The sequence below is a fragment of the Boleophthalmus pectinirostris genome, unplaced genomic scaffold (assembly GCF_026225935.1).
Source record: "Boleophthalmus pectinirostris isolate CB_2022bp ecotype Guang Dong unplaced genomic scaffold, ASM2622593v1 HiC_scaffold_19, whole genome shotgun sequence".
Lineage (NCBI taxonomy): Eukaryota > Metazoa > Chordata > Actinopteri > Gobiiformes > Gobiidae > Boleophthalmus > Boleophthalmus pectinirostris.
The window spans coordinates 28,672,200-28,687,451 of record NW_026571140.1 but is presented as its reverse complement, the minus strand read 5'-3'; the positions used below and the strand labels follow the sequence as shown (position 1 = coordinate 28,687,451).

Here is a 15,252-nt window from a genome sequence, read left to right as displayed (position 1 = left end):
TGCCGGACACCTACTGGAGCCCGCACGGATCCAAGATTCACCCAGAAAACAGTTAAGTTTGGTGGTGGAAAATCATGGTCTGGGGTTCCATCCAGTATGGGGCTGTGCAAGACATTTGCAGGGTGGAAGGCAATATCAATAGCCTAAAATATCAAGAAGTATTAGCTACCTCTTACATTCCCAACCATAAAAGGGGTCAAATTTTGCAGCAGGATGGCACTCCATCGCATACTTCTATCTCTACATCAAAGTTTCTCAAGGTGAAGAAGATCAAGGTGCTCCAGGACTGGCCAGCCCAGTCACCAGACATGAACATCATTGAGCATGTCTGGGGTAGAATGAAAGAGGAAGCATGGAAGGCAAAACCAAAGAATCTTGATGAACTCTGGGAGGCATGTAAGACTGCTTTCTTTGCTATTCCTGATGAACAACAACAACCTTCATCAACAAATTGTATGAATCATTGTGGAACCGCATGGATGTGTCCTTCAAGCTCATGGAAGTCATACAAGATATTAAATATGGATCTCACAGCACCACTACTTAATTCACTGACGTTATGCAACATATTTTTGTATTTGAAGTAGGGATGGGCATTCGATGAAATTTTCTTAATCGATCGTCGGAAGAATTAACGATCGATTATCGATTCATCATTAACGTTTTTATATTAAAATGATCATCATTATTATTACTATCTGCACTACTAATGTGCATAAATAAATTCAACTTTACGACATATAAACCGTAACGACTCTAGAGCCACATCAATCCGTTTGAAATTATAATGTGTTTAATTCAGTTTTGCGCAACTCTCACAGAAACGAAACTTAAAACCGCATCGCTAATTTGCATAAACTCAGCGAAGATAAAACTACAGCTCTTGTGTCGCTGATGCGGTCAATTTCTGTCAGATTAAAACACATGATTCAGTGGAATACAGGTTAGTGTGACCATATTTGCGTTTGTCAAAATCAGGACACCGTATGGGGGGACTCGTCATCGACATTGCGCGACTCTCACCTGGCAAAACTTTTTCCCACTGGACACCGAAACATATGTGCTGCTTTATACACTGTGCACATGGACTCCCACTTGTCCCGAACGTAACGGAAAGCGTGGAATTTCTAGTACAAATCATCGTTAAATACGCATTTGTGCTTCGGTACGCTGCAGACTGACCGACTGTTTGTGTTTGTTCGCTCCTTCTGAGTGCAGAGACACATGTACGGACCCCTGTTTGGTCACGCTACGCACAGCAAACTGCATTCGGTTTGTCGATTAAAATTTACGTAATCGATGAAATTCTTAATGATCAATTATCGATTAATCGATTAATCATGCCCATCCCTAATTTGAAGTAAATTATTTGTTCAATTTTCTGTAGGCGACAAAACTTTTGTCTTGCCAAAATCTGACCTTTCTGTGTTCATTAAATGATCAATCTTTCTTCGGTGAAGCAAATGTATTTTAGTATGTTGAGCATAATTTGGGAGGGTTTTAGCTTTCATATGAAACATTTCTAAAACCAGTCCATTAATTTAAAGTCAGGTTATAAGCTTTTGTTTCTACAAAATGAATAAGTGACAAGATTTTTGTCAGGGACTGTATATCTGATCATGATGGTGATGTTGTATGTATGATATGCTGATTGCTTGTTCAAATACTCCCTACATTTACTTGCAATTCTTGTGTAATGTAAACTCCAGGACAAATGCATAAGATTAAAAAATGTTGCATGGTCATTTATCAAAATAAAAGCACTGTAAATGAAAATTGGCTGATGCAACAATGAAAGCAATCAGCCATAAATGCACTATAAAGAGGCGAGCCAGCAGCAGAGGATCAGTTCTGCAGTTGTCTTAAAATGAAAAGTAAAACTAATGTAATACTGTATACTGATCTATGGATAGTTTATTATAAATGTAATGTATACAACTGTATTGCAACATCATGTTAAATATTCATTGAAAACAGGCTCGTATTGGAATATTTATATCACGTGGTTGGTCTAATTACTTATTTAAACAGAATCTGTACAAGTTGGGAAAGCAAAGACTAAGCCTTCAGGATTATGAGATGTTTGTGGTCGCTTCATTTTTGGGCCTTGGAAAGACACCAAAGGGCTTATTTAAAGCCAGGAGTTACAGATAAACCCACCCAAGCTTATTTTGTGTTTTCTTTCATTTGACACAAATTCAAGTCTCTTAATTAGTTCCCCAAACTCTGAGTATTTGCACCAAATATGACACATTTCCATAAAAACATTCAAGGCATCCCATCTCACTTCACGAAGGATCAGGATTCATAGAAAATATCATACAGTTTAAAAAGGAAAAGCTTTTTCCCCATACATTAGCAAGAAAAGACACACATCAATATCTGGTTAGTGCCTTTTTATGAAATTACTTATACCAAATGCATTTAAAAACTGCAGTAGCCTGTAGTCTGTTTTTAAAAAAATACTACAATCACAACTGAACCTAAACTAACACCTAAACCTGCAGATAGAGTAGCAACACTTTTCTCAGTATAGCACCAGCCCTGATTCATTATTAGCTGCAGGTTGAAACATTGAAACAGGCAACCCAAATAAGAAATTCATGTGACGCTCATTCTGCTATCTGTTTGGATTAACATTTTGAGAAGCAAAATACCAACCAAATTATAACATAAATAAATTAGGAAATCATGTTTTTGTAATTCGCATTAGTCTTGTCAGCCATCAAATACTGTACAAAATGTAATTATAAGTTGTACATTTAAATCTCATATCCCAGTTTACTCTTGAGCTGCTGTGACCCCAGCATGACACCATATAAAAAGGGATGGGAAAGGTATAGAGCATAAAGTCAATGCAAAATAATTGTTAATATAGCAATTGAAGGCAGAGCATTTATACTTCAGCGGGGGAGGCCAAAGATAACAGGTGAAGTAAAATTAATTAAATCTATGCCATACACAGTGCACTCGGCTGTAGTACACCCATATACAATACGTAGGACATCTGATACCACCGAGTGTCTGTGGTGCTTGAGGGTGGCGTACAGAGCCCCGTGTGAGAGCCAGCTGCACTAATGCCAAGGCGTCACATATCATTGGGTATGTTTTTGATTCATCAAAGGCCTCAGAAATCAGCCTGTATCATTGCTGGCAGGAATAAATAATCCCCAACCCTTGCAAGCTGCCAAAACAATGGAAGTATGCCCAGTCTGTCACTCCCCTGACACGTCAAGCCCCAAACTGTAGTCATTTCAATATTCGCTCTCAGGTGAATATGCTCTAGCCTCTGTTTGGGAGGGGAAATCTGTCAAAACTTCACTTGTTAAGTCACTTTTTATTTTTGTTATGCCCAATTTTAGGTTCGATAAAATAATAAACAACATATTTTACAAAAGGAAGGAGATGAAAGCAAACTAAACATTTATAATGATAATGGAGTCTTGCTGTGCTTCTTCTAAGTGCAAAATGTAACAATATAAACAATGCTTTCCATTTTAGTTGCTCATAATTGCTGTTGTATGAGGCTAATCAATAGTATTCTCTTTAAACCCACACACGGAATGTTACAGTATTTATTTGCATTGGTCTACAGATGCCTGCTCAGTCTGGAGTGTGTCCTTTGTGCGCAGACAATAAAGTCGAGCTTGTACTACATGTGGTGAGCAGCAAGGGGCAGAGCAGACGAATCAGTAATAGCATTACTGAGAGGTAAAAGGGTGATTTTGTGTCAACTACACAACACAGGTCAGCGGTTTTCAGCTCCAGGAGAACAAAAATCAATGCTCTTCAGTTTGGCCAAGATTTAAGTGAAACAAAATGGAGCAAGAGAGACAGTGCAGCAGGTTTGCCACTGTGTGCGTTGACATAATAAAAATATAGTACAATATACAAGTTCTTCTTTATTCATATTAAGAGAAAAATTAAGGTTTCCCACAGGTACTCTGGTGTGATGGGTCTTATTGGAAACAAAATTCATACTGAAGCTGACCTGACCGTATTTACAATCCAAAATCATAGAAAACTACAATGCAAAATCTCATATCACCAAGAGTACCTAACAGATTTTATTTTGTTTATTGATACAACTTACCGTTTTTGCTGCAGTAGCCATGTATTGAATGACCATTTCCCTTTTAGTGTTGAGGTCTTTCTCTCTCAGTGGAGTCTTCTTTTCTTCATTCAGGTTCATGTCCTCCTGAAGAGACAAAAAATACATTTTTAAAGATGCTGGGCCTCCATGTTAACACTTCTACAGTTACAGTCTACTCATGATCCAATGATCGAGAAGCCTAAAAGCTAAAAGTGATTGAAAAGTTCTAAAGTAAAGCAAGAAAAAGTACCATTAGGCCTAGAGGCATTAAATGAATAATTCGGAGGTTGTGCTTCAGTAAGTGAAATAACATATCCGCAGGGGTGTTTCAGTGATGCAAAATATCAATATTATTACTAAAAATAAATCTTTAATAAAGGTTTATTAACAATAGATCTTACATTTAAGAGACCCGGGGTATGAAGGGAGGAGAAGCAGACTTGCATGTGATTACATTTGAGACAACAGTGTTCCTAATCACATTTGTAATATAAAACATGGTGTATGGGCTGTAACATTCTGTATATTTTTGTCTGAATGTCTTTGTTGGATAAACTAAACCATGATGTAACTCCACACTGTACTGAGGTGTAGTACAGCTGGGGTCACAAAGAGAAAGGAGGCTGATGCAAACGGACAGTAGCGTCTTGCGTTTGTCTTTCAAATCCTCAACTCCAGGGCTGAATATAAGCAAAGCAAGCAAAGCTCCCTCTCGCTGGTTAAGCTTTTCACAGCCAGAGCCCTTCTCAGTGGAGCCAGAGACAAGATGCGATACTTCCCACTGTTAAAATGACTTTGAACACTGAAAATATTCACACCAGATTATCAGTCAGGCATTCAAAGTCTGTTGAAGAGATGGCGTCTATGCTCTATCATCTAAAATGCACAGGAATATAACCCCAAACCTGTGAGATGCCCTTAAAAATTGAAAGAAACAGCAGGGGTAAGTGAAAAGAGAAATTCAGCAAACCAAAAAGTTTCTACGGTATTTGCAAAGGATAAAAGTTAAGTTATTCTTTCAGGTATCGGGCAAATATGTCAAGCTATTGCAAGTCTAATGCTAAATAAACATACCATCATTTTTTCAAACAAAGCCAGGATCTCCTTTTCAGAGGTGATTTTAGACGAAAGCTCCTCAAATCTATTCAAAGAAGACGATGAAGAGATGGACCAGTCACTCGAGCCGTGTTTGACATGGGACAGAGGGGGGCGCTCTTTCTTGCTGCCTGGGATACGAATGCTGGCGAATCTGTCCAACTGTAAAAAGAACAATAATACAGTATAAAATACACAATGAGAGCAGTATAGTGAAGAAATAAATGTATGATATCGAAAGGCATGTCTTGAAAGTAGGCTGTATGAAGCTAAAACAGGAGAGGTTAATGTATCTTGGAAATTATTATAGGGTGTTTTAGGTACATAACATGCATTTCCCACTAGTTGGACAATGAATAATAGTTTTAAAGTAGACAATCTATGATAAGAATGAAGACTTTTTGTTAGTCAACGAGAAAACTCAAACATAAAACATCTTACCACATCATCTGCCATCATCTTTTTAAATGGCAAATGCTACAAGTGGAAAAACAAAAAATGTATGTCAGTGTATGCAGGCTAGAGAAGGGCTAAAACATGATAATTCAGGTGTCTACAGTAGGCATGTCGCAATAACTACCATATCAACTTATCATTCAAAATATGACAGGTAGGACATGGACATAATGTTTTTACAGTCAATAGTTATCATGAGTTCTTTTCTTTGCTCTAGCGGGGAGATTTGTGATATTTTGATTTTTAGATTTGAGCTGAAAAATTTTGAATAAATAACTGACTATGACTCATTATAGGTACAAAATGACTATGGTAACTAAGTGTTTCATTCTGCCATTTATTTATTTATTTATTGCAGATCATGTGTTTAACGTAATGTTTACCTTTAAGGTTATTGTGTCAGTGGCATAAATTTGTTTCAATATTATCGCTTATCTTCTATATATACACTTAATCAATATCAAATCATTATCATTATCGTGACAGGCAGAGTCAAGAGTTGAGCTGTTATTAATCATATTGTTAAGACAACTAAGTTGATTGGACCATCTCTTAATAATCTAGTAAAAATTACAGGTTAATTTTATTTAAAAAGGTGCACAGGATTTCTAGTTGGGGGTACAGCACTTGCTTGTCTCTATGGAGATACCTATAACTTAATTGCTATTAATCATGCATTCTTTGAAAGGGGTCAACTCTCCACAGATCTGACCAGTAACTTGGCCTACTTGCCTCACACAAGTTTAATCCCCTACTGTGGAATATTCTAGGCAGTAATAACATCTCCGTGACAACAAGCCAGAGGCAGACTCTCGATCAGAAAAGTTATATTGCGTACTATATAAGTTTGAACCTCATAGAAAGCTCTGTCATTTAGGATCCTCTCTCCCTTTTTATACGAGTTATAACACCACTTTGTAATAACTTTAGAGATGAAGAAACACACTGGTAAATTAATCCCAATTTCAAGTGAAAGATCTTGATGAACAAACCTCGACATTAAATTTGGCAGTAAAGAAAATGAACTTGGATGCACAATTATGGACACCACTTCTATCTTTTCAATTAAAGTACAATTTATTTCTAACAAGAGCTCCCAAATGCTGCCAGCAAATTAGAAAGGAGGAACTACTAGCTGCAAAAGATGTGACTGGCATTTGGCAAGTTGTTATCAGCGTGCCTTGTAGAAATATCTTCGGCCAAACAACTTGTGTTCGGAGCTACGGCTTCTCTTCCAACAGGTTTTTTGGTTTGTATTTGCCAGTGCCCACTTGGGAAGTTGCCATCTGTACTTCCTTATTAGTCAAAATGAAAAATGGATTAGATGTAATTGGTATTCCACAAAAAAGCTTGAAAAACATCCCAAACTTTGAAAGTGATACACATATAAAAGAAAGGTTAATATCTTAGGAGTGACAGCAGGTCAGACAGAAACCAATTAGCAATTCAGGTTGGTGTTTAATTAATATTTTGTAGGGTTAAATATGTCAACCTGTCAGAAAGGCTACCTCGCTAATTACTGTGGTAGAATTAACAGTGTTCAGACTGCCTGCATTAATGTTCCCTTTAAACTTGGATCCTGTGTCTTGTTTGCTTGTTCAAACTCCTTAAATACCATCAACTTAAGACTTCCAGCGTGCCCACCTGAACTCACCCTCTTGCCCCTGAAAAACAATAGAAGCAATTACAAATGTGTCAAGGCGAGCCAAGCTGTCAGCATAAGGGCCAGTAAGGGCTGCAACTATGAATTTGTTTTTTGTTTTGTTTTTTCACGGTTTTCTGCAGCGAGCTAGTGAATGTGTGAAAAGATGATAATAAGGACAAGCATCACAATAATCAAGACGGTGTACGGACACCTATTCCCTGGTCAATTTGAAGCATGGTAGACTGGCAAAGAGTTTAGATATTTCTGATTACGCTTTTTCAGTAGGTTGGGGGACACACCATGATATGCCTTTTTTGGAGGGGATTTTCCCTTCAGGGGCAAATCACATGCTCATTTAGGTGAAGTACAGTAAATGAATAAATCAGATGCCTATCCAATCTGAAGGAAAGTACAGTAGAGAACAGCAATGCAATAATACTTAATGTAATAGTGAATAGTTTAATATGCCCTGACGAAGACACAACCTGTGTAGAAACGCACTGGCTCGTCCCATGTAAGCAATAAAGGACCTTGTGCCTTGGACCTTGCTGATGTTTTTTTTTACTTTGTCACAGTACATTCTTACATTTTATACTGCAAGCATGGTAATTTTCACTGTTTGCTAGTTCAATAGTACCCACACAACACAATACATGAGTGACTCAACAATACGCATGTCACTCCTCTAGCACGCCAATGGTGCCGTAATTTCTCAGATTTGTACGAAAACAACTCCACAAAGGCCACACACTGCTATATTTGAACAAAGAAGAGATAGTACAGTTGATTAAAAAGATGATATGTTATTGAAAGTTACCTTAAAGGGCCCATATTACACCATTTTCTGATCTATGTTATAATGTTGTTTTCACATCACAATCATACCTGAAGTTTTGTTTGTTTCATTCACACATGTTTCACACACAAACCCCACCTATTTATGCTATGCTCTTTTCACAAACAGAAAACACTCAATACAGGAAGTGCTCCACTGTGTTTTAAAATCCATACACCTTCACTAGAATCATTTGGATAATTTCAGCTCTGGAATTTCAAATCTCTACTGAAACAAAGGTTAAAGGGTACCTGTCAACTTGAAAACTACCACTTTTGTGACATCACAAGGTGGAACAGAGTATATTTGGCTTTAGACGTAGACAGACTAATACTCAAACATGTGTGAATGAAACAAAGCACAACTCTAGGTATGTTTCTGGGGAGGTAACAACATTCTAACATTGCTTAATGCTCACAAGAGTCAATTTTGTGTAATATAGGACCTTTAATGATAGAGAAAGTTTTGTTCTTCAGAGGTTTAAAATTTATTGAGATCATTAATACTACGACCCATCATGTGCCAAGATATATTTAATCATGAGAAACGGTATTGTTGCATTCCTAGTAGATATGACAATAACCAGGCTATTGTGATACTGATGCTATGGACAGAGGAAAGATATGGAATATATAGGATGCTGAGGCTAGAGCTGCCAGGAAACAGAAGACCAGGAGCAAAAACAAAGATAAGAAAAGTGTAGTTGGTGTGAAAGATGATGCAGAGAATAGGGTTAAATGAGGGCAGACGATTTGCTATGCCAGTCCCCAAAAACTGACTGTGAAAAGCAATGTTAGCATTACTATTTCAACTAACAAGATAAACATTGCTGTTTTGAGAATAATAATTAAATTTCTAGTAATCAGATTTTATGTGAACAATGTATTGCAAACTGAACAGCTCTTATCAAGTCCCTGCAATGCCATTTCTTATCATTAGCTAAATGCCCCTCTGATCTCTTACACTGGATGTGATAAAGCCATTGCTGCTGAAACGCAATAATTAAAAGTCCACTGCACCATTTTAGTTGGGGGAAACTAGGGACACTTGCCTTTGCTCAGATCCATTATTAATTCAGTCCCATCTCTAATTAGATACTTAAACACCAGCAATTTAACATGTGTCTTTAATATACTATGGCTCATTATATCTAGCCAACTGGCACTGAGCGAAACATCCCCAGCATTTCCAATCCTAGAATGGACAAACCAGCTGACAAACCGACAACAGCAATTTGTAAGTGCCACTGAACTCATTTTACCTTCTGTTATCACCTTGTTCATTTAATTAAACAGCGATAACATCTTTTTCAATTAACTCAGACAAGTTACCTCACACACTTAGCAGAAAAAGGAAGAATGCTTAAAAACAAAACCCAGAAACATGTGCTAGTCAGTTAGCAGGCAAAACAATCAAAATGCTGAGATAAGAATCAGCTGACAGTTATGGTTTTGAAGCTTTTGATATATGACAGAGTACGTAATAACTAAGGATTTTTGGTTTCATGCACTGTTGAATAATTTTATTAATATCATTATGGACAAACTCAATGTATCACAGAAGCACTAGTTATCTTGACCCAGTTATTATTATTATTAATACTGTAATATTGATATTTTGTCATACCCACAAAGACTGCTATCCTTAGTGCTACTTGTAAATAGATTTTTGGATACCTTTTGGAGACTGCTACTCTGTGATTGAGCTGGTGTTATTAATGTAATCATAAAGTCTTTTCAGAGCTTTAAATAACCTGCTGCTTTGTCTAATAGGAAGCCTGTCTCTTACTTTCCTTTGCTCTATATATAGGAGCCAAAGGCAGCATCTCAAAAGGACATTAACACTTTTCATTATGTTCATTACCATATCTAGTGTGTTTTTCTCCTTTTGATACTGCTCTGCTCGAAAGGACAGGCAGCACTGAGCCGAATGAAGAAGCTTTTGAAGGCACATCTCGCTCAGAACTACATTTAATTTTGTGGTATTACAGTGCCCCCTTTTGGAAAAGATTTGTATTAATGTTTAGTTATCCATAGCTGGAAAAAAAAAAGCAGGAAAAAAGATTAAAAATGATATGGCTCCAGTACCATAATTCAGTTGTTCAGATTGTACAGTCATCTTTTTAGATAAGAAGTCCCGTGTTGTTGTTAAGCAAAATAAAGTATACCACTTCGCTGTATTGAACATAAGCGAAACATGAACCATAGGTAAAAACCTTTAGCTAATGTAGTTCTCACTAAGCCTAGATCACGATTTGGAGCTGGGTTCCCGGGGCTGGGCACAGGTTCACCCAGCCACCCACTTCTCCTTACAGGTTTCCCTGGCAGTACTGAAGGATGGGTCAAAAGCAGAAGACACATTTCTCAATAACGTGTACTTTAACCATAAGATATGAAATACTTAGAAATGCCATGAAAAGTCATGCTCAATTGTGCCATCAACCGCAGTGCTCCAAATGCCAAACATTTTGTTTACCTAATTCTACAATTGTGGCAGTTTATTTTCTAAAGGGGCTCAATGTGTTTGTGCCTATGATGTTTCACCATATAACTCTTAGATTCCCTCAATAATAAAATGAGTCAGTTTGGAGGATACAATAATCTTATAATTGCATGATTTTATTATCTTCAAGCACTCCACATTTCTACATTTTCTGCAGTATAAATAATGATTTGTTTATTTGTTAAAATCAAGATATGTATTACTGTCCTCTATTAAGTTTGCTAATTCCATTTATTAGGGTTTTGCATTTCATTAGAGATTCAATCATTTAAATCATTTTAGTGGGTTTATTTTTTAATAATGTACCTTGAAAATCTAAAGGAGTCTACAACTTAAATCTGCCCATGTATCTAGGCTAGAGAACAGACAACTGCAACCATTTATATATGCTGTCTACAATTCCAACAAGGAAATCTTATTGTTACAGTAGGTAGTATGTGGATTAAGGGATGAACTCTGAGCTAATTAAAAGTATTCGGCTCACAAAGGCAGTCAACAGTCAAGGTCAAAGATCAGAAATAGTCAACAAACTTGGTACAATGAATGAAATAAAAGTTGGTAAAGATGCGTATACAAAATATCGATACTTTTAGTCCTTTTGAAATAGAAAGCATTACTGTCTTTGCAGTCCTTATCTGACTGTGTTTTATGTATCAAATATGTATTTTGTGATATTTTAGGATACCAATCTGTAGGTTTAAAAAGTGCATTAGTTTTACAGTGCCTCCAACCCAGCATGATTTACTCTCCACATACACTTACATAATTTGCACCTCTGTTTTTCTGCAAGAGATAAAGTAAAGAAGAAATACTTACAAACTTAGGCTTGCGATCTCTTTCATCATAATAGGAGGAACTGTGGGCAGATCCGTTCTTCTTTTGAGATTTGTCTCGTCCAGCAAAGGAGTCGAACCGAGGACCATAACTATCCATGATGCTTCTAACACAGGACACAAACAGTCATAATCTTGCTGAAATCAAGAATCACAAAATGTCATCTACACGTTTAACACGATCACATCCAACCCTGTCTGTAACCGATATCTGGCGTTTGTACATCTACAAGACAGACTTATTTTTTTCTTTGTAAAGCACGTTGGCTCCCCTACCTGAGCTAACTAGCCTTTGATAGCGCTGGCTTTACCCGAGGCTAATCCAATTAATATGCTTGCTCGATACGCAGAAGTTTCCACTACTTCCCTAAAGCGCACCCAAACATTATAATCTCTTTAACAGATAATTCAAATGGTTTGCTAACTCAAATCTAAATTATTTTTTGTTATTTTAAAACTGTTACCGCTTTCAGGAGAGTCTTGTGAAGTAGTTTTTTGACAGACCCGCGCACCTCGGCTGTAGGCTCTGCGGGTTTGATTCGACCAATGGCGTTCGCTGAAGTAGAAATACTTCGCTCTGATTGGACAGCGTCTTTGTTTACAGATAATGCGAGTTCTGATTGGACAAATGAACTGTCAATCCCAGTCCCCGGGTAGAAAAGGAAACTGTTAGAAAATGATGAATTGCATTTAGAGACATTAACTCTTTCTCTTTCTCTCTCCCTTTCACATTCAAACTACACTTTTTCTAAGTAACAGGACACGATCTGAGCAACAAGCTGTTTGATTTAATTTAAAATGACTATCAGTGACAACAACAAAGGGAAGTTCTTAACAGCGTAGGCAGATGACATGGCATGAAATCCATGCAGAAAGACATGAAAAGAAAGACACATCATACTGAGGATGATTGAAAAACTGCAGGGGTGCATACCTACCTCTCCTTATTTTAATTCTAAAAATGGAAACATACAATTCATCATACCACATATACTACACAAATAAGCATGCCATCTGGGGAAAACGTATTGGTTCTCAACATAGACATTACACCAAGTAATTTCATGGAGCTATAATAAACACCTTTATTATAGGTCAATTTTATTATAGTTTTATTATAGTTTTATGCATTTTCAAAACAATTTCTAAAAGTTACCAATGTTGTAATTTGTCTTCATGAAATCTAAGTGCATAAATGAATAGTACAAGTATAATTAACTGCTCAGACTTTTTGCGTATGGATTTGCTGCCATCGTGTGGTGGCATTCATAACTGCATTTCCATAGGACTTTTGTGTTGTGTAAAGTAAATGCAGCGTGTGGCATGCGGCATGTTAGAAAAAATGCATTTAATAAGAACATTTGTAGTTATGTACAATACAAAGATATTCATTACATTCAAAGTGCAGGTATACATCTCAGTCTTTTTGGAATGTCCACATCTCCTATATACTATATACAAGAGAAATGTACTAAAATATCTTTTTAAGAACCTGAATGTCACTGTGTCATTTAAAAAACTGTAAACTATCATCTATGCAAGGAGGTGGAAGAATAGACTGACATTCCTTCACCAGTCTGCTCTCCTGGCCCACTGTCGGAAGGCTCTTCAGCTTCGTCCTGCCTCATCCACGGACTCTCCAGATTGCTGGCAATGCTGAGGCGATGCTCCGCTAGATGAAATATGCCCTCAAGCAATCCTTTGGCCTCAGGTGAGACATGGAGAGTGTCTGAGATATCTGGTCTCATTTTATGTGACAGTGTCGGCACTTGCATTATAGAGCATTTCATACAGGATTACCCCATGCTCCAGACATCAGCCACTATGGGGTTGTATGGTAAGACTTCTAGAGCCATGTACTTCTTGGTGCCACATTTGGATCTGTTTGAATCTATTCGTCCGTCGGTGTAGGTCAGTTTCTTGCTTATGCTGAAGTCACACACTTTAATGTTGTTTTTTTTCATCCAAAAGTAGATTTTTACATTTCAGATCTCTGTGCATGATGTTGATGCTATGAAGATACTGAACAACGGCACAGAGTTGGGCAAACAATCTTCTGCTGCTTCTTTCAGACAGTGGGCCTTGGGATTTTAGATATGCCGAGAGATCTCCATTCTGGCACAGGTCCGTGACCACAAAGACCTGTACATGGATGGAAAAAAATATATATGTTAGATAATACAGATTTAAAAAATAAATAAATAATAGTATTAAACATGGGTCAATTTGTTGCCAAAAAATTCACCAACATAATATGTCCATATGGGACAGGGTTGCATGATTTTGGAAATAGGTTCTAATTGTTTTTTTGTTTTTTTTTCTCACAAGTATATGCAATAGTGATTAGATTTGCAATATATGATTAAAAAGTTGGATTCTGTTCAGAGTGCATATTCAACTCCATAAGCTTAACATTTGATAGAAGACTGACTCACTATTTATTGTATGTAAAAAAAATAATAATAATAATGATCTTATCAAAGTGGGACACTTTGAGGTATCTTTGTTGCAATATCATAAGATTTGAGCTGTAGAGGGTTGAATAATGTGACTTTCAATTATATAAATCGTGAACAATAAACAATTTAAAATTTACATTGGTTGCAATAGAGTAATTATTTGGAGAGACAAATGTACAATTAATAACTTTTACATAAATAAAATAAAATAAAACATACCTGTGACAGACATATAAATAATCTGTTTTCACAGATTTTAGACACTCTGGCTCCCTGTAAGAATGAGAACAGCACCGTGAGATGGCTGCTCATTTTCACGCCATTCAGTACAATGTTACAGTATCAAGCCAACTTGAAAATCCAAATAAAATGTATAAAACTCAAAATTAACATACCACAATACACCCATTACATGTGAAAACATTGTCTTACCAACATGTGTTCTTGTATATATGTTAAAAGTACACTGTTTTACTTACTTACTAATGATACATCCTTGGCACTTGCAAACATAGTCCCTCACATCTCTGTCTAGAGTCAACCAGAAAAATCTTTAGCGGGTCAGACTAAGGTTATAGAACTGGGCTTGGTGACCTGCCTCATAGTGAACATCACACAGCATTTCTGAGTGAATCTGGGACGATATATTTGTAACCCTAAAATGTTGTTGTTACCAGTCTCTTAAGGCTGTGGGTGTGTCGGGTTACACTGAGATGTTATAATTATAAGTTCTTGTAGGTTTCCTTGCTACAAAAAACCAACACGGCAGGACAGTGTCCAATATGCTTTATTGAGCAACACTTCTCTCTATTTTTCTGCGCGCAGTGCACGTTCTCTTCTATCCACCCCGGTGCGCTGCCCAAACACGCTCCACTGAAACAACTAAACAACATAACAGAACCCAACACAATGCAACAATGAACTGTTAATAAAATAAATGCTAAATAATATTAATTAATTATCCAAACAATATATAAAATAATAATCACACAAATTTATATTAATAAATAAAATAATATGCATCAAAATAAATCAAAGGTTACAGTCTTCCCTTGCTACAAAATGAAATGTCCTCATTTCAAATAAAACATACATACCATTATGTCAGCTGACATGAACCATGAAACACAGAAGGCAAATGACCATCTGAGAACAACATGAGAGAAATAGAAAATAGCACCAGTGACATAATAAGTAACCATACAGTATGCAGAAACATCAAATACCAACAGATTACGTGACAAAGTCCCCGTATCTATGTGGCCGACAAATCCTGTGACCAAAGCGGGACACAACTGGATGGGCAATGGGGGAGGCTGGAGGGGATACAGGGG

At 36.9% G+C, this 15,252-nt stretch overlaps 1 protein-coding gene across 1 annotated transcript in view; it reads right to left on the bottom strand.

Annotated features, from left to right (window-relative positions):
• LOC110173036 (protein diaphanous homolog 3) overlaps window positions 1-11,996 on the bottom strand; it is a 161,459-nt gene extending 149,463 nt beyond the window's left edge. Inside the window, exons 1-5 of the mRNA XM_055154823.1 lie at window positions 11,924-11,996; window positions 11,443-11,566; window positions 5,630-5,665; window positions 5,168-5,350; window positions 4,094-4,198 (exon numbers count right to left, since the gene is read on the bottom strand). Of these exons, the coding sequence (XP_055010798.1) occupies window positions 4,094-4,198; window positions 5,168-5,350; window positions 5,630-5,665; window positions 11,443-11,559 (441 nt within the window). The 5' untranslated portion in view covers window positions 11,560-11,566; window positions 11,924-11,996. The remainder of the gene's footprint in view (window positions 1-4,093; window positions 4,199-5,167; window positions 5,351-5,629; window positions 5,666-11,442; window positions 11,567-11,923) is intronic.
• Between the last annotated feature and the right edge of the window lie 3,256 nt (window positions 11,997-15,252).